The 20,492-nt window shown below is 38.4% G+C and overlaps 1 protein-coding gene across 2 annotated transcripts in view; it reads left to right on the top strand.

Annotated features, from left to right (window-relative positions):
* The window catches only part of LOC145978225 (uncharacterized), a 323,131-nt gene that overhangs the window by 53,508 nt on the left and 249,131 nt on the right, over window positions 1–20,492 (top strand). The window contains exon 1 of one of the 2 annotated variants that reach the window (XM_083110694.1): window positions 17,906–18,680. The exons of the other annotated variant lie outside the window; for it this stretch is intronic. Within the exon in view, the coding sequence (XP_082966820.1) occupies window positions 18,623–18,680 (58 nt within the window). The 5' untranslated portion in view covers window positions 17,906–18,622. Of the gene's footprint in view, window positions 1–17,905; window positions 18,681–20,492 lie in introns of those variants that run through there. 2 annotated transcript variants of the gene reach the window in all.

Below are 20,492 nucleotides of genomic sequence, written 5' to 3'. Positions count from 1 at the left end.
TTTTTAATAATCAGTGCTAATATGTTTTACTAAGTTTTCACGTAGCGGACGTTCTTTTTAGGGGGAATATTGGAGCAGGAAGTAACATCTTGCACTACCCATTTGAATACGGCATAGGGTTCGTGACAGTTTCACACATTGGAAACGATTCTTGATGAAGTTATTTTCCATTACTTCTCGGGCGACAAGTACCGATGTTACGGCTTGCGTGTGACAGTAGGTACGCGCTCGATCTCCCGCCAGAACCTAGCCACTTTGCTCGGTGATGCAAAACGTTCCGATAGAAGGTGGAAAATCGTGGAAAACATCAATTTATGCGTCGTTTCATGTAGCTGTAGCAATTTTTCATATATAACACGCACTATTTTGGGGGATAAAATTTTGGGTAACGTGCATGTTACACACATGTAAATATGCTTCATTTTATTTTTAAGCCTAAAAAACATGAAATGTTAAATTTTCACAGTATTCGTAGTTTTTTAAGCACGAAATGTGTTAAAATCCGCGCAAGATGACACAATTCGCATTTTATGCCAAATTCAAGTTCGCTATTTCGATTTGATTCATTTTACTGTTTTTTTTGCCACTTTTGGCTAATTGCGAAGATGGTGATGAGTGATGATATAATGAAATTGATGACTGGACACTCACAAACATCCATTCCCAGGCCGGGATTCGAATCCGGAACCCCTGGCGTCGTAGCGCGATGTGCTAACGACTCCACCACGGGGCCAGCCGCTAGTTCGAATGCATGAAAATTCTGTTGGGAACATTTCACTGGACATACATAAACACTTTTTTTTGCATTAACATCTTTTTTTGTTGTATCGCGTTTGCAAAATATCTAGGTCCCTACCAATAACTCTAAACATTCTGTCGCAGAGTACCACCAGACTTTAATTTTATATTTCTTTCTCTCTCTACAGATATTCTCTCAGTACAACATATCAAAAAGCATACGGTAGCAATGTATAGCCAAAGTTAACCTGGAGAAACTAAACGTGAAATAATGTCACGCAATAATGATGCCTATTCTCGTACAGTGGGATCTATATAGATTGTCCATGACTATTTTCGTTGGTTCTTATCTTCATCCTACGTATTTTTAAGGACTGTATTTTTACGTATACTGGTTCAGAGGTTGTAAGCAGATTGTTTGGTATTTTGTGTCAGTTCTTGAAGCTCTCATTGCATAAAACAAAGGGAATAAACGTGGTAATGGACAATTTGCTTGATAATACTTATGGATCCCACTGTACATGCTGACATGCGAGTCTACTTTCATTGTGCACATGGTGCATTTTCCTTCGCCATGCGAATTACGTAACTAGAATAACATTTGCACAACGGCTTAATGAAATCCTGTCATTATACTAACAAGGAGAACGAAATGTGATGCGAAAAACTCTGTTACATTTTGTTTGGAATTCCGCTGGCTACGTGTACCTTGCAAGCTGAATGCACTGGACAGGGTTTCACGTTTGCCATATCAAGAGATAGTTGACGGAAATTGTGGTAGATGTCGCTACTGTCAAAGAAGCAAACTTCACTTGTTTCTCATTGGAATAAATAGACAATTCTTCGACGGGGAATTCGTAAAAGATTTGTACTTTTGAAGGCTTAATTTTTGGCTTTCCCTCTTACGACATGTTTGACGGCCTCAAATTTTGATGTGTAACGTCTGTTTGCGAACGTTCGCCTGAATGAACGTTTGACGCAGAAAGTGTTAACATAGCAATGGCAGAGACGATTCCACGCAGGTAAAACAGCGAAATTAGGCGAGGCCTCAGTGGTAGAGAAATGGCATGGTATGCCAGAGACCCGGGTTCGAGTCCTGGTCGAGCCTGCATTTTTCGCTGAAAATTTCTATGTACTAAAACCATGTGAGACTAACAAGTAAGTGTCATTTCAGTGGGAACATTGTGGCGCCGCGGCACATACCTTGGGAACCACCGCATTAACACACTGTTTATTTTCATATTTTGTTATAACTTTTAGTACCTCAATCGATGAAAAACTTCGGAAGTTAAGAGGGAATTTTAGTCACAAAGTTTATGTTTGAATTCACAAGTTCAATGACCAACGTCTATCACACCCACACACACACACACAGACCATCCCCCCCCCCCCCAAAGTACAGTACATTGTATAAGGTGGATAAGTGGTTACCGGTACATTTCTATAATTGTTTTTTCGTCTTACAAAAGAACATAAACTGAACTTTGATCAGGTAAAAAAAAAGGCAAAGTGCTCCCCTGTGCATAGCACCACGCCATGAAGGCGTATAGGGGGTGTGGGGGTAACGCCCCACACTTTCTTGATCCGGTCGTGAGTGGGGGCCCCTGACCGCCTTTACCCCCCAGGTACCCATGTTATTCGACGCTGGGTGGGCGCCGGGGCCGCTTCCAACGTTTGAAAAGTTCCCGGATTTGAACCGGCCGGGGATCGAACCCGGGACCTTTAGCATGGTAGTCAGACGCGTTACCGACTTTAAAAAAAAGAAAAAAAGAAAAAAAAGAAATACCCCCTACACGGAAGTATCCCCCAACATTCACACTTTATCTCACTTTTACGCTTGTCAATTCTTACATTTCCTCATTTTCTGAACAAACACAAATACCCATGTCTTACCCGGGACTCGAACCCGGAACCCCTGGCGTTGTAGCGCGCTCTGCTAACCACTCCGCCACGGAGGTCGACATCCGACTGAGCCACCGCGGCCACCTTACTTTGATCAGACTTTTCCTAAAATGTTGTTCTCCTACGAACCGTCAAACATTTTCTTTTCGAAAACATACAAATTTTGATATTTCCTTGCCGTAAAAATATCAAACACTTGACAAATTCCTCATGCCGGTGGTGTCATGACTCGCAGAACAGTGCTGAGTAAACAGCACGAGTATATTTCTTTCTTAACTTAAATAGCTATAGTGACGGGTTTCAATTCATGCGCCAATTTTTTTGATTTTTGAATGTCGATTTCGAAGTATAAAACTTGTGTCCTTTGTCTAAGTGAACATCTATAAAGAAGATGTGAAAATAACATAAGCGTAAGACAAGGTGTATATTACGATGGAGCACGCTTACCACCCTGAAATTCATGCTCCTGTAGACCTGGGCCTAAATCCGACTCTGATTGGATTCAAACTCTTACAGTGCAAACAATTTAACAAGACACCTGCTGAATTTATAATGTATCAAGTGCGGTTTGGCAAAGGCGATGTGGTCGATTTAATCATTGGCGTTCTGTACGAATGCCAAGTTAACCATTTAACAGGTGAATGCGCGCAAGAAATAAAACATCTCTTCACTGTCCCGAGTGTGTTTGGTCGCCTCTTTCCTTTCTCCTTGAATAAATCAACACTCGTGGCGCTGACGTCAATGTCGCCCTCTTAATTGCACACAGATTGCGCCACGCGTTGTGTATTCTTGGCTGTGTCATCCTCTGTGCTTCTTTACTAAACATTTCGGTACACTTTTCCCAAGGCGGGATTTATACAGGTGCGTCCGTCGGAGATATTTAACGAGCGCTCTTATATGACGTCACGTGGAGGATCATCTGCTCTGAATAAAAATTTCAGAACGTTATTGTACGGTTTTTTGAACAGTTTTGTTCAACTAATTTACTACCTCTGCCTTTAGGTGCTTCCAGAACAGTTATTTTGTGGAATTTTGCTAGGGTTTGCAACGAAAATTCCAAAACAGACGCACACAAAAAATGCCCCACTCGAGTTCTCACTAGAGACATCTGTGGCAGAGAGATAAATTAGAATTATTGGAAGCACAGCAGCTCTGAATGGCAAGAAATATCGTAACGCTAAATTTCATCTGTCTCAGGAACTAATACAGACACAGATATAGAAGAAACTGATGTGTTGAAAAGCATACGAGTTTACGACGTGATAAACAAAATAAAGGCTGTTAATATGTTGTGGTAGTCGTTTTATTTATTTTTTTAGCAATGCCAGCATAACAATTGTAAATTGTAGCGTCAACAAATCTTGAAAATGTATGATTATGAGATTTCGTAAAAAGCCAGTCACGCAAGGAAAGAAGCATTTTGGCACAAGACCGCAATATTCGTAAATGTTTTACTTGGAAATTCATTCATCTGTATTCTTCTACGAGGCATTGAAAATATAAGAAATCAGTTTTATTTTAAAATATGACAATATTACGTTGTGAAAATATGTACTGTTATTATCTTTTTCTACAGAATCGATATTACATGATCTGCCCATATATTTTTTTTATTTCTATGCATTTCCTGTTTCGTTAAAATGAGAATAAAATAAATGATATGCTTGTCCAAACATGCTCCTAATTACGAAAATGATGTAGATTTAGAAGATAAACACGCATGCGAAAAAAGAGTAGCTTCCGAAGACATAATAGGATGTTTCCTTTTTCGAACATATACACACGAGAAAAATGAAGACTTGTTTTTTTAAATCGTGAGAAATTTTGAAATTTGTAGCCAATTAATTTTAGGTTAAACGACCCCCAGGGGTTCAGTCAGAGCACAACATTTTTACAAATAGGAAAAGTTCGTTTTATTTCCAGTTTAGGGGTATTAGTAGTTTATTACTTGTGTGTGTCCACCAGGGGGCCACTTTGGTTACAAGGCGACAACGTTAACCACTCCGTGAAGGTCCTTTTGTAAATGGAAAGAAAAAATATTTACAATCGTAAGTTTTTAACTAACATATAGTGAACACTATAGTGAAATCAATTAGGCGTCTACAGGGTGACGTTGGTGGGGGCATATGCCCCCTTCCAAGAACAGTTTTTATCGATATGTGTTCTTGGTTTGTTTTTAAATACTTTATTTTCATGAACGGGAATGCTTGAAGAACTTTTACGACATTTTATACAGAGTGTTGCAAAAGTCGCACCAACAGTTTTATCCGAAAACCGAGTGATACTAACAACGGGTTTCCTGACTCTTGAAGCTTCCTCGTGTGGAACACTTGACACACCTTTTTTTCGCAAAGTTCACCTAAGACAAAAATGGACTTACAACAAGAAGATACCTTTTTTAAAGTAATCGCATGCATATATAGTATAATTTAATTTCCTAGTAATATTATTTACTGTAAATGATTGTGTCGTAGTAATCTGGTAAACGTAGGGAAATATTAATTGAAAAAATAATCCTTAAGTATACGCTAATATATATTTTTTGGCCTTACGTTTTAATATATTTAAAAATTTCGCACTCTGAGGCACTTTTCAGGTTAAAATGAGAAAGACATATTTTGTTTCCTGACGCTGGAACGATAGAAACAACTTGAAAACAAAACACGTTCTATTGACCCATTATCACGTGATATATGTTCACAGACATACAATTGGACAACCAGACGGACAATATACATACATTACGTAATTCTTTATTGGCACGTCACCAAGTTGCAGCTTATTGAACTACTGTAACAAAAACAAACGTTGCACAAGAAACACCTGTTTCTTTTTACACCTATGTGGTCCACTCTTGTGTACAATTGGCAATCAGCCATACACTTTCACACTTCCGAGCATGTGCGTGAGTGTTCTATTACGTTAATTTCGATATGCACGCCCCTATCGGACGATGCTGTACTAATAGCCCTTGTACTCCGAGCGTGTGGAACAGTGTTCTTAATCTGGTCTAATCGCTCCGTGGAACATGTTTTTTGTTTAATTATATATGCAAGTGTTTCTCTGCTCCATTTCTGTATTTTTTTTTTGTCAAGAGACTTTTGTGTTATTATTTTTTTCGCTTGTCTTGACACCTGAATATAGTCTTGCTTGTTTAAGGTGGACGACAAGGCAAATACATACAGGTGAAGCCACTGGCATATGTAATAGTAGGCAAATTGTCCATCACCATGTTAATTCATTGTATTTTCCGCAACATGGGGTTCAAGAATCGAAACAAAAAGCACGAATAGACTGAACACGAACAACTTCTGTTCCACTCCTCGGATCATGGTGCTGGTCACACCACCTTCAAAAATTTACCGAGATCGAGGATGTATGGGGCCCTGCCCCCACTTTACCTTACCTACCGTTAATGATTATGTAACAACAACAGTCTTTAATGACTATAAATGGATTATATTATGCACAGCGTTCACCTAAAGTTGAACAACGACATTTTATATCAGGCAACCCAACTTACACACAGCGTGGTTGGTTGGTTTGCCTATAGAGTTGGGTGTAATTTCAGGGTTGCCAGGTACACAATGGATATGTGTGAAATGAAATAGAATATTAGGAAGATATCGTACGTTTAAAATACAGTGTTTTCGTTTCGGCTTTGGACCAACATAGCGCGTGAATAACTTTGATCAACTCTTAAGACACACTCGTTATGCAATATAAATATAATTGTCTACATGTTAAAGATAGGCGCGTGAATAAGCGAGACGTTACGGGACGAAAATGCCGGCATCTGCGCCATGTCACGCTCTATCTCGGCCCAGAGCCAAAACGAACGCACTGCACAACAGTTTCGTATTATATCGCGGATTACACAATATTTGTTAAGAGTAATGAATGTTAAATTATTTTAAAATAGGAATTTCGATGCCTAATATAAAACGTCGTTGTCCTTAAACTTTTGGTGAACGCTGTGCAACGATATTCTTTTCATATTTGATTTTATGCTGTTTTATTTCTTTTTCCTCTGTTTGACAGTATCCTAACTTGACTCTACCTGTCACTTGTTCCGGTACAACCACTGGCAGAGCCGGATTAAGACGAAATTGGGCCTGATGCTGTCACGTCAAAACCTAACAATGAAATACCGTGGATTTTTTCTGTACAACTAACTTTCAAGGTGAAAAATTTACTACGTCGCACTTATCGAACAATAATAAAGTGGCAACAATCGCCAAGATATTTAAAAAAACGCAGCTAAATTACGAAGTAAACTGTTTAACGTAAAATTGATAGCATTAACTTGGAATTTTCAGTGAACAATAAACACAATGACGTTATAGTTACGTCACAGCGCAAAGAATAATAGTAACTGTATAATAAGTAACGCTGTGTCTAGGCGTCCGAAATTGGGGCTCCAAATTTCATTTTAAGATTTATTTTCAGGTTAATATAGGAAAAGAAAACTGTTCAGCTTTCGGAAAATTCTCGTCTGTTTTCATCTGGGCCTATTTCAGGCTGCTGCATCAATATCACCCACATTAACCCGTCACTGGCCACAGGTGAATAAGATGCAAAAACATAATAAACTAACAATACGGTTCATTGGAAATAACACATCTTAGAATAACTACCATACAATTTCTTGTTATTTTTCTGTACCATGGATATAAGGGAAACTCTTTCTTTTCTCATGAATGAAAGTTCGGACGTTCAGATTAAAAAGATATAGAAAGACTATTTATTTCTTGTTTAAAAATGTACAAATGAATTACAAATGCAACTACCCCCACATGATCCAAATTAGTTGAAATGACATATGTTTTATATATATATTGAATTTGAATTTTGAATTTTGGGTGCGTCAGCACTTAGGCTATTTTGCACCCGTCACATTATACAGGAGCCAGCCCCTTATCATGAACAAATTACAACTCTAACGTTGCATAACTAAAAATCTTAAAATCTTCTGACTTCTGTTAAAAGCTGAGGCTGTAAACGGGCACTCAGCACACACAAGGACAAGAAACAGGACAACACACACAAAATTATACTGGCTATGGGGCCAGTCGCCAGAGCCTCGTTAGTCTACAGTCCAGGGTGTACTACGTGGAAGTGAGGTTGACCTTTGGGCCCCTACGTGGAAGGTACCCCTTACACCCCATATATATATATATATATATATATATATATATATATATATATATATATATATGGGGTGTAAGCAGTGGCGGAGCGTGACCTTTCCAACAGTGTAAGCCTAGCATGACGAAGGCTATTTCCCGTTGTGCTTATTTTTGGGCTGACATGGTTAGTGATTTATCCACACACATCGACCCCCCCCCCCAATTTTTTCAGAACACTTCCCTTGAATTTTTCACCAAATTAAAAATTCTGGATATCTGATAATTAAGTCAGTGTTATTCCTATCACAATGAGTAACGTATCGATAAAAAATATGCAAAGTTAGATAAAATGAATAATAATAAACAAACGAAAACAGAAGGAAACAGAAAAGTGCTGAATACTTTTTACAACCGCTTAACCAAGTATCAGCTCCGTATCATGAATCGCAAAATCGGCGCACTTTATTTTTCGTTTTTGTTACTATGTCTGCTAGAGAAGGAAGGGGTGGGCCTACCTATATCCACAAGTTTCTTCTTGGCAGCAAAATCCTTGATGGACAGCGGCGTCTTCAACAAGTTCTCCACCCCACCGCACAATCACACTCATTTTATTCCATAATGCACTTCACTACTGTATCACACCACAGCACAGGGACGACAGTCCGCTTTTCAATAGATGGAATTCGCAAAAGCAATACCTCGAGACTTTAACAAACACACAGCAAGAAGGGGGAAACAAAAAGAAACCAGATCCAAAATCGGTCACTGCTCAAAGCAGTGATCTTTCGGACTGTGAGGGGAATATCCCTTTCGGATATAAATAAATTTCCTCTCTTGCCTTAAAATTCCATATATTTAGTAAAAAAAGAAATACAATATAAAAGAAATGCTCACAAATTGTAGGGATATATCCAGAAATTTCTATCAAAGGACATGTAAGTGCTTTCTTAGGATAGTGTAAAAGCAAATCTAGCACCTAAAAGATCATAAACAGGCTTTTCGTACGTTGTTCGAAGAGTGTTTGAATCACGGACTATGTAATTAATAATATTTGGTTCACATTTGACATGAAATTTGTAAAATTGGTTCAATCTTCAGTTTTCATTAACATTTATTTAACTTTTTAGCTCAATTATTACCAGCTGAGTTCATACATAAACGGAAAACAGAGTCTTAATATGTCTAATGTTTAGGCTCTCCTACAAGCGAAAAACAGAAACAACAAGAATTTAGCACATCAATGTGTATCTAGTTTTCCCGTATCCCGCTCATTTCTAGGTTTCTCCTTTTCCCCCTTCCTGTTAGTTTTTTGCTTCAGAATTCCCTGTTCCTGGGGAAAAAAACCTCCTTGAAGCACCACCGGCTCAAATTTCCTTTGCAGTCAACCATTTATACCCGACAACGCTGGAGCCCCTCCTCTTGCAGGACCTGTGTCTCGCTTGCGCGTATTCAGTGAAGCCAACCCAAGCATAATGGTGCTAAATCTCGCACAAGTTTAAAAAGTCGTTTGTAAGTTGGAGATATAAATAAAACAACAGGGCCGCTTTTCGTTGTGGTTGAATTTTCTCAAACTTTTCACATAACGTGGAACCCATGTCGTTGGTTGAACCATTCAAATTTATATTTGTTTTTGTTATAAATTAATATTTATAATATGAAAATCCCAGAACAATTTAGTAGTATGTAGCATAATTTCGGAGTTTAAACGACACCATGGATGTCCAGAAGGGGCAAGGGGAGGAGACACTTCCTGAAAAATGAATGTCAACAATTTTCACACATATAATTTCATTTCAGTCACATCAAATTGTTAATTATTGTAAGGGCGTCGCATAAAAATGTTAACTTCAAATTGAATTAGTATATTTTGAGAAGGGAAATATACCTAGTTTACCCTAACCCCTGAAAAAAATACTTTGCTTAATCCACCCTGGTGGAAAGAAATACTGCAGACGTCCATGAACAACACTTTTTCTAAACATGAGGTTTGCAACGCTGTTGTAAGCCTCTGCCCGTAGGTTTACACACCTAGGGTTTCGACGTGCTCTTCTCCCTATATTCCTTGCTCTTCTCCTTCCAGATACGGTGGGCGACGGTAGGCACTGCTCCTTCGCGGTCAGAAATTTGTAAGGCAACATTCAGACGGCTTACAACTTTCCGCAAGCGAAAGGCGGGAGTTCTCATGTGCCATCTGGTGCTGAAGTGTTGCAATCTAACAAACAGGATCTCGAAGACTGGTATCGGGCCGAGATGAACTTTGAAGTTTTTACGAATTTTGCCATATAATTACATACATTTTACTAGAACTAATAAAGTGTAAGCCCGGCTTACACGGCTTACATGGACGCTCCGCGCCTGGGTGTAAGGGGTGCCTCTATTCTACACACACACACACACACACACACACACACACACACGCATATATATATATACAGTGGCGCAGGAACGTTTTTCATTTGGGGGGTACAAAATTTAGCCTCCCATATATATATATATCTCCAATCAAGTGTCGCAATAATAATAATTAGGATAATTATATTTAATTAAATTAATATATCAATTAATTAAATATGTACATTAATTAATATTGTATTGTTATTATTACATGAATAGGTAAAAGATAGTAAAAGAATAGAAATATAACAGCAAGTATTCATTATCTAGCGTACGTGTAGTTAAGATCGCCAAGATTTGCACAAAAACAACTGCCCTGGCAAGGAATTTAATGTCAGATAGAAAAAGAATTGAATATTTATTGAATAAAAAAAGGAGTTAGATCCAATTAACGAAAAGTAAAGTTCCTGATTAATATTTTATGGAATTATCATTAGTAGTGTGCATAAATCTTTATAATCCTTCAAAGCCGTATGAGCCAAATTCCAAGTTCAGCGAAGAAAACCAACGAGTATACAGGGTGCAGCAGAAATAACTCCCGGATTTCATTCGTGAATAACAAAGCAACGATAGATGTTATGCAAAATTTTATTTCACAGTTGGTAAGAACAAGGATTACCATTTTGTTTCCCATATGTACCGAGACAACTCCATGAACGCCCCTACTTTTTTGAGGAAGACGGCACGCAGTTAATGTAACGTCTGACCGTTATGTATGGATGTTACGCAACTTCCTGCAGCCGCAATCGAACGAACGTGGCAAATTGGCTGTGTGGTTCCAACAGGATGGTGCCACAGCACGCGTATCGATGAACGTGCTACGTGAAATGTTTCCAGGGCGTCTGATCTCACTTCGAAGTGACCTTCCATGGCCAACTCGTTCCCCCGAGCTCGCACCCTGCGACTTCTTTCTGTGGAGTACCTGAAGGCTAAAGTTTACCAAGGAAGGCCGAGGACAGCAAATGATCTGAAAGATGGTATCAGACAGGAAGGAGCGGCAATACCGACCAGACATGCCTAGGAGGGTAATGAAGAACTTCAGGGCGAGACTTCAGAAATGCGTACACTGTGCAGATCGGCATTTGGACGATATCATTTTAAAACAAAGTCAACTATGTCACACAAAATGGTGACTTGTGGCAATTTTGTCAAAAAATAATTGGAACAATTTGTTCTTTGCAAATGTGCAATAAAATGGTAAACCTTGTTCCTTCCAACTGTGCAATAACATTTTGCATAACATCTATCGTTGCTTTGTTATTCACAAATGAAATCCGGGAGATATTTCTGCCGCACCCTAACTTTTAATTGTTACGCTGTTCAAGCATGGTATCGGCATTGATATAAATTGAGTATAACAAATGCTAAACAATTTTGCTAAATTACTTTTACTACTTGGTAAGTATTTCGGAGGGAAGGGGTCGGACCCCCTGGACCCCCACAAAAACGTCCTTGATACCTAGGTGTAATGTGAAACCATGAGAAATATTCTCTTTTAGAACAGCACACACGAATGTCCTGTTATTTAATGCAAAATATGCATAAATATTTTGCATTGTTTTTGTTAGAATTTAAGTTTTAAAAAAAAACAGATTTTAAAATCAGATAACAATTCTGAAACATATAAGGCTAAGCTCTGGACCTCATTCTGGGCTTATTTGGATTTCACGGAACGGAAAATCAGGAGTGAGGGGGATCTTGAGCCACCCCAACCAGGAATAATCATCTCCCACCCACTGGATATAGAAACCACATTATATAGAGTTCCACTTCAGTTCCGTTCATTCTAATTTTAAAAGTCCCATAGCTACACATAAAAATATCTTTAAACAATTTATGGCAGGTATGTACCACATCCAATGCCTTTTAGAAGCCATGTATTTGGTATTTTCTCAGACATCTATAGGGTGTCGTATTAAAAAAGAAAACAAAATGAGTTCAGATGGTTCCCAATCAACTCATAAGAAGTCTAACTTTGAAATATTTGTGAAAAATTTGACAAATCATTTATTTGTAATATAATTAGCTGTACCTAATGACGCTCTTCAAGTACTGAAAGTAATATCATTCTGTACATTTACAAAACCGAAATCCTTCAGCTCTCAGAAGTAGCAAGGAAAGCCATACGCTCAAAAGTTTATTCTTTCTTTCCAATTTTTGGTGGACAATGTGAAGAGCCGGCCAAGGTTTATTTTCGTATGTAGTGATATTAAATGCAGATACATGCGTGTGTTTTAGGATGACATGTCAATTTCTCGTTTATGTGAAAAGGTAAACTTTAATGTAAGCAGAAGCATGTGCGTGTCACAGTTAAAGATTTTCGCATCTACAAAGAAAATCCAAAACACATTCCCACCTCGCCGGACTCCGTTGCGGAGGGGTTAGCGCTATGACGCCTGGGGTTCCAGGTTCGAATCCTGGCCTGCCCATGGTTGTTATTTTTGAGTGTCCATCAATTTCATCATGTCATCATCACTCATCCTCATCTTCGCGATTAGCCAAAAGTGGCAGAAATGCGAAGTAAAATAAACCAAATCAATCAATCAAATATTCCCATCTTACTCCCAGAGACCTTGTAAATCCAATCCAAAATCTACCAATAGAACCTGCAGTGAGTCTCATTTATCTCGTGCATTCATCTGACTAATGTAATTTTCTTACAATTTGACTTTAGAGTTTAACATAAAATGGCGTTGTGTTTGTGTTGCATTCGATATCACAATTAGATTTTAAGCAATTAATGTCCAATTATAAGTATACCCAATACATAGGTAAAAAATAGTCCCCCCTCTGATAAAATCGCAAATTGCACCCTGTTTAAATGTCTAGGAAAGATTTCATTTCACCTAGGAATGATATCGCGATGCGATGAGTCGAGAATTGTCACAGTCTCATCTCGTCTCCTGTGTGGTGAGGTCCTTCTCGTTCTTGTTTGTGCTTATTTTTCTTTCGGTTTCCACTCTGAAGTTATGACAACTTATTCCAAATTCACCTCATTCTCAAATAGGCTAATCGGCACTCTATTTTTTAAAAAAATATATCTTAATATATAGGTTTAAGTATAGTTTTCCCAACACCCTCTTACAAATTTATGAAAAATATGGGTGAGGTACAGGAGTGCATTGTACCCCCCCCCCCCCCCCCATGTTGGTCTGTCGTGTCTCGTCTTGTTCGTGTAAGTGTTCCGTTTCGGAAAATTCCATTATAAATATTCAAAAGAAAATGGGGTCAGTCATATACTCTTCTGATGATGATTTGTATCTTATCTTCGAATCGACGCGACCACTGCTTTAGAAATGTGTACCCCCCTCCCTTACGCAAAGCAGCAATCGTCTGCAGCGTAATTGTCTGAGAGTCAATCTGATTCCATCGTTTCACACACATTTTAAACAATTTTCATCTCCTTAAAGAGGTTTCCAAGAACTTAGGTCAATGAACTAACTAGTAGCAAGCACAATGTAGTATAATAAGTTTACAATTAAATGTTTCGAATTTCTGTGGTAAGGACTATAATGCTTCAAATGTATAAACAATAATACATTTTTTATTTGGCGAATTGATAATAGGTAATTTTAACAGTAGCACCTTTCGTCTGCTGTCAAATTACCAAAGGGGGGTACAGGGGGTACAACTCGATTTACGGATTTAGGGGGGTACAGTACCCCCCTTCAAAAATTTGCGGGGGTACAATGTACCCCTGTACCCCCCCGTTCCTGCGCCACTGTATATATATAGAGGTTCGTACGTTGGCCTAGACCATCAGTACTATCTCGTGACCGCTAGCCCTCTTAGACTAGCCACAGCCAATACCGGCTTCGGGAGAACTGCCAAGGTCTCTCTCCTCTTTCCCAAGCAACGAAAAAATGCCAACCCCCGCTACTCAATAGAATCCCTTACATAGGCGATTCGAAAACAACCAGTAAATGACTTCTTTTTCACCCCTTCGGGTTTTGAAAGGACAAGTTTTTAAACTACCCGCTTTCTGAGCGACTGGCTTTCCCAGACACGCAGGCCAGCTGTATAGCAGGTTACATTAGAAACTGAATAACAAATATTACCTTCACCAACCCATGAAAATAATATTAATGAACATATACCAACATTTAATAAAGAAAAGGATCATGTACTGGTTCTACTATTACAATGCTAAGTAAGGATTTTAGTTTTAAATTTAATTAATTCTATTAAAATATGTCCATGTGCATTATCACATATTTTTTTAAAAAATCTGTTAATTAGTACACCCAACGGCGAAAGAAACAGTAGGCGAATTGTCCACCACCGTTTTCATTCGGTCTGAATTTGACAATGTGTTGACAATGAATTGAAATAATGACGTCAATAAGCAGAGAACAATGCCTGCTTCGAACCAATATAGTTTCATTCCTAAACCAACACAGGATGTAGATTAAAAAAGTAATGAAAATAGCGGTGGACAATTTGCCTACCATTATCTTTGCCGTTGACTGTACATAGATATTACCAAGGTATTAGTTAATAGTTTGTCCCATCTATAATAAACATGTATGCTACTTTTTAAACGGCTATTTACTGATTTCAATACGAAATGCACCACAATTGACGATAACAAATTTATATAATAATAATAATAATTAGGGAATGGATTTTAAGGTGAAGCACCTTTCCAAAATATAGCTGTTTTTATACCAATCGTTTGAGATATGTATTTTAGGACATGAAATCAAGTAAAATGAACACATTATGTTGCATCGTTTCGTGAGATTGGCACACTTCATCCCCTTTTCACCCCTCTTTAATGCTTCAGCACCTTTTTCCTTTCTTTTCTTTCATGGCTTTGTTAAAAAAATTGGACAGAAACATAAATTACTTTCACCCTTCTTGAGCAGCTACATAAAATCATATAGTCTCATTTTGTAGAGCTGAATGAGAGCTATAAAATGGTATAACATAAATTATACCACGTTTACCATAAATTATATTAGGGTTGCTACAGTGTTGAATAAAGAATGCTATTGTAACTGCACCTTCTCCCTTTCCCGACCATAATTTTGCACCTTAAAATCCGTTCTCTAATAATAACACGACAAATTATTGGGTGGGCTCGGGCCCCATGGGCCCATATATGTTCGCTCCACTGTTTACAATCGCCTCAACATATTTACTAAACCACTGGGTGGGTGATTAGACTCTTATCTCTCGCCTTATGCACGACCATTGAACGAGGGGAAGTGACCTTTTTTAAAGGTGTCATCTCAGCATTTTCCTGAATGGCACAATACAGGACAAAGAAGACTCATTACAATTCTTTTTAGGCGATAATAGGAAGGTGACTATTCAGTATGTAATCTGTTTTTCAAAACATAAAACTGAGCCCGTTGAAGAGAAGCGTTCCTAATAAACTACCCTCTGTCCAAAGTCCTCGGCATGAAAGTAGTCCAGTCAAGGTCACGCGACCTACCTACAGTGTTTCCAATAAGCTACAATTTCAACTTTCAATATTTTTTTTTTAAAAAAAGTGCTAGACAGTAGTGCTTAACGTAAAGAACATTGCTACGTATTTTTTGAATTGGAATACTTTCTTGGCCATTCAGAAAGAAGAAATTTAAAAACATGTTTCCATGAAATTCACAAGGAAAAATATAGATTGTTTGACATCAAACTGTAAAAAGTTAAATACTCGTGCACAAACTGCGACTGTACAGTTGTACAGAGGGATCCATGAGTATTACCATGTAAATTGTCCATCACTATGTTCGTGCACTTTATTTGACCCAATAAGAGCTTCAAGAATTAAAAGAAAATTCAAAGCAAGCTGTTGATAACTTCTGCACCAGCATAAATAAAAATTCATCGCTTAAAAACACATAGGATATAAGAGAAAAATTAATGAAAATAATCATGGACAATTTGCACGGTAATACTCATGGGATCCCACTGTACTAGGTATGTTTGAAGAATATCGAGGTTATGTTAACAAATAAGTCACCCCTGCAAAAAGTAGAAGGGAAATTGGGTTAATCTAGCCTTGGCTTGATTTGTCCAATAGAAAAGAAAGAGCTTCTAGAGAGGTAGTTCATATCTGATTTATGACCCCAGCTGGAAATGATGACAAAACAGGGTGGGACGGGATTAGGTGCTGATAATTTGCTTGCATCGATTTCCTGTCCTTTTCTATCGGTTTTGAGGAAGGGGGTGGGAGCTCCTAGAGGGGCGATTGAGGCCGTTAACAACTTTCGACATTATTTTAGCCACACCCCTCGTCAGCAGAGGCAAAAGAGTGGAAAAAACGGGAACGATACGGGCCAAAATGTGGCAATTTGCCGCAAGACGGCAGGATGGTCGAATATGCTGCAGGTTTTTGTTTCCTATTTTATGCACATATTAAGTTAAAACTCCGTCATTAATTTGTATTGATTTCTGTGGAGAATTGCAGGGAACTTTTTATTAATATGTAACGCGTTTGAAGTGTACATTTTAGGTATTTTCAAGTTTGCAGTTCGTTTACTTATTGTTGTATTAATGAAGTAGTGAAGGTTCATTTTGATATTAATGCAAACAATGTTCAATAATTAGATGAAACTTGTTACGATTATCTTCTATGATTGATAATTTTAATTTACCAAGCATTTATGCCTCTTTGGTTAATCGCGAAGATGATGATAAATGATAATACAATCACAAGCACAAATAAACAACATACAACACGATTCCCACGAATGATTATACTCGTGGGTCCAGGCGCCAAAGCTTCGTTGACCTTCAAGACTGCATTTAACGGGGTGTACTACGTGGCTAAACCCGTGAAAATGTACGATTTAGGTTGTGTTTTAGGGATTGTATAACATAGGATGCTAACAAGACATAATCATAGGCATCCCAGATGTCGCGGTACGCGGTGGAAGCACAGTGCAGTCAGTGGTGTGTCCAGAATTTTCGAAAGGGTGGGGTAAGGTATACTTTTTTCAGTAATCAATCCATATTTTGCCATTTTTATACTGCCTCCGAGTTTCTTCTTCTTCTTTAGAAATACTGGACCAAAGGGGGTGAGGCTATGATCCCCACCAACTTCCTCCCTTGGGCACGCCACTGTGCTCAGTGGTTCGAATCGAATTCCAACAAGAAATAATGCTTGATGTTGTTTTGATTTTGTGCAGAATTGACCAGCAGAAAGAAAGAGACTTGCATTTTTAAAAATTAAAAGTTTGAGAAAATATGACAAAGATTGGGGCATATTAAAATTAATGTTCATTTGTCTAAATTGATTTTGGTTAAACTTCGAAATTGCATAGTCTGATCATGAATGTAGCCGACCTTCTGGCGAATGGTTAAAGCGCGCTAAAACGCAAGGGGGTCCCGGGTTCGAATCCCGGACTGAGCATGCGTGTGTTTTGTGAGTGTGAATTCATCTATTTCATTATATCAGTCAACCTCAATCATTCATTGTCGCTATTAGCCAAAAGCTAAAGAACACAAATGATAATCAAATCATGAATAGGCTATAGTGTATTCCTTTGCTCAAGCCGTGGTTCTATTTAAAGTACATTTACTGCTACTCGCAGTTCAAAGCTTCGTAAGATGAATCCCGTTGTCTCTTCAGTTGAGAGCTCCTTTTTTTGTGTTTACCAGACGTTTCTCTGATGTCGCAACCAATAAGAAATCGAGAGAGATAACATGGGTTCAATTGCCTTGACATCTCAACTTCGTATCCTTGCGTGGCGAGCAACTGTTGAACCTATCATCCGAGCTTGCACGTGTTTTTTTCTTCCTCCGAACGAAACCCATCCCGCAGTCGGTGGTTGCGAGAGGCGAACGACATTATCCTCTGCGCGGGCAGGCAAAAGGCGAAGAAAAGAAGGGGTGCCAACTGTTGGACATTGCGCACACGCACCCTCGCGGACTCAACCCTCACCTTTGTGACTTTAACCCCTCCGCGCCGGACTCCCCCGCCAGAGCGAGAATGGAACCTTCCTGACGTAGGTGCTCCGTGAAGTGCTAGCGGCTTGACTGGTTCTGTAGGGGGGGACTTACCTGTACGCCAGGCGCACTAGAGACTCCGAGTGGGCAGGTTGCGTCACTGCGAAACGCCACGGACACTGCGAATTCTGTTGAGCAGCAATGTGTGGAGTTTTAGTGTGCAAGGGCAATATATGTGTATTTTACAAACATCGCGATTTCGACCGGTGAAAATAACGTGTTGCGGCCAGATCCAGTGTGTTACGGAAGCGTTTAGGTTTTGTTTCTCACATGTTGTCAAGACGCTTTTCGTGTAGTGCTCGGTTGCCAGTGAAAGTAATATCCCCGAAACCTGTGGTTATGTGCTGAATCGGCTCTTTTCTTTCGTCTTTGCCAAACAGTGTGTGGAAAAATCGTGGCTATATTTCGAAGCGGAATTGCAGTAGTGAGTGGATTGGTTTTGTTATTGTTCTTGTGTTGAAGCGATGCAGCCGTGAACCTCGTACATTTTTGTGATTATCTGCATGAGGCTTCTGAAGAGCTGTTTGTCAGACCGGCAAGACACCATGCGGAGAATTAGCGGTAAGTCAGAAAAACAAAATGCTTCCTTCATAATATTCATTGTGCTTGAATATTCTTCTGTCGCGACGAGTAGCCAAGGTTTTTCTCTAGCAAAGGGAGTTTGTTCAGGGACGGGTCAATCTCCAAGAGCTCGGTCATTGGACCATCTGCTCAAACTTGAGTGTGGACAATCCCCCCTTCCCCCCAGGGTGCGAAGAGTTTCCCCCCACCAACAATCTTGGCATAAAAAATCCCCCGGGGGGGGGGGGAGATTTTTTGTTACAACAAACAAAAGATAAGCAATTACTTTTAATTTAAGATATACTATACTAAGAATAATATCGAATGCATACACAAATTAGTGTAGTTGTGAGTGTTCAATGCTTTTTCTCTCTCAAGAGATCATTAACACATCTACATCAATACGCAATAAAAGTAAATAAAGAATGCAAAACAATAATAACTATGAAACCTAATTGATTTATATTAACATAAAGCAAAAACTAAATAAAACCACTTCAGCTATTTCATAATTTATTAACATCTTTAACCAGTTAGTAAAGAAAGGTTGCTACATTATAATATCTGATATACATAAAAATAACTAATTTATTTCTTTGTGTGTAATTAGTAATACTATTTTTAATTACTAATTTAGTAATTTATTTTTACTTTTAATAATATTATAAATATGTATATCGTATAATTTATATGTATGTTTGTGGGGGAGAGGTTTTGTAGATTATGATCTTTCTCCCCCCACCAGTCGTAAATGATTTCGCACCCTGCTCCCCATCCTCCCCAGGGAAAAAGAGGTCTTTGTTTACTTATCATTACATTGCATACATTTAACCAAATAGCCACTGCTTATTAGCTATTTCCCACAATTTTAGCATTTCTAAGAATTCGAATCGTGATGATTTTTATATGTAACCTATTTTTAGGATGTAATGTTCAATTGTCTATCTAGACATAATAATTAAAATTTATGTAAATTATCTGTCGGTTCGTTGGCTGAGAGCCGTGATTTTCGATCTCGCAACCTTAGTTTCCCGGTTCAAATCCCGGCGTGGGCATGTGTGTTCTTTGTGTCACTTCCAACAATTTCATCATATCAGCACCCCACCTTATCGTTGCGATTGGCCAAAAGGGTTGGAAAAGTGACGGTAATTACAGAAAGAAAAGTGACCTAACTTCAAAATTTGGGATGGCTGGGTACTGTGACCTTCAATAATAATTGGAGCAAAACAAGTCCATACAAAGTAGTTGTATTTTTCTTGCCAGTGTCGCTTTTCTACCACTTTTGGCTAACCGCGACGCTGTGATGTGAATGAATGAAGATTAGATGGAATTGATGAAAGGACAAAGAAATTGTCCATTGGAACAGAATAACCAAAGAATAAATAAATAGTTCCACGGTTTTTAAAATTTAAGAATTAATTTTTATGCGAGAGGTCGCACAACGTGACTAAAATTTTGGGTGGCGCAAAAGTAATCACCTGATTTTCTTAGCCTAGAGCTTGGGTTTTAAATTAAACAAAGTCGTTTTTTTGTGTTAAACTTTTATTGATACTTGTAAGTTTTATGTTCTCAATTTTTAAAGATAACATCCAATAAATGACCATCATTCGAATTGATGCAAATTTGGGCTCTCTTTATTGCGTTTTCCATGGTGTTGGAAATCTCACGGATTTTCAATTTTATGCTGAATATTGTCTTCTAGTTGCTGTAACGTCTCTTGCTTATTCACATAAACCAATGACTTCAAATATCCCCAAAGGAAAAATTTTGAGCGGTCAAGTCGGGGGACCGGAAAAGTGTCACGCAAAATTG

Source organism: Lepisma saccharinum, chromosome 24, assembly GCF_977018435.1.
Source record: "Lepisma saccharinum chromosome 24, izLepSacc3.1, whole genome shotgun sequence".
NCBI lineage: Eukaryota > Metazoa > Arthropoda > Insecta > Zygentoma > Lepismatidae > Lepisma > Lepisma saccharinum.
The sequence above is the reverse complement of the archived record's forward strand: the minus strand, read 5'-3'. Positions and strand labels throughout refer to the sequence as shown.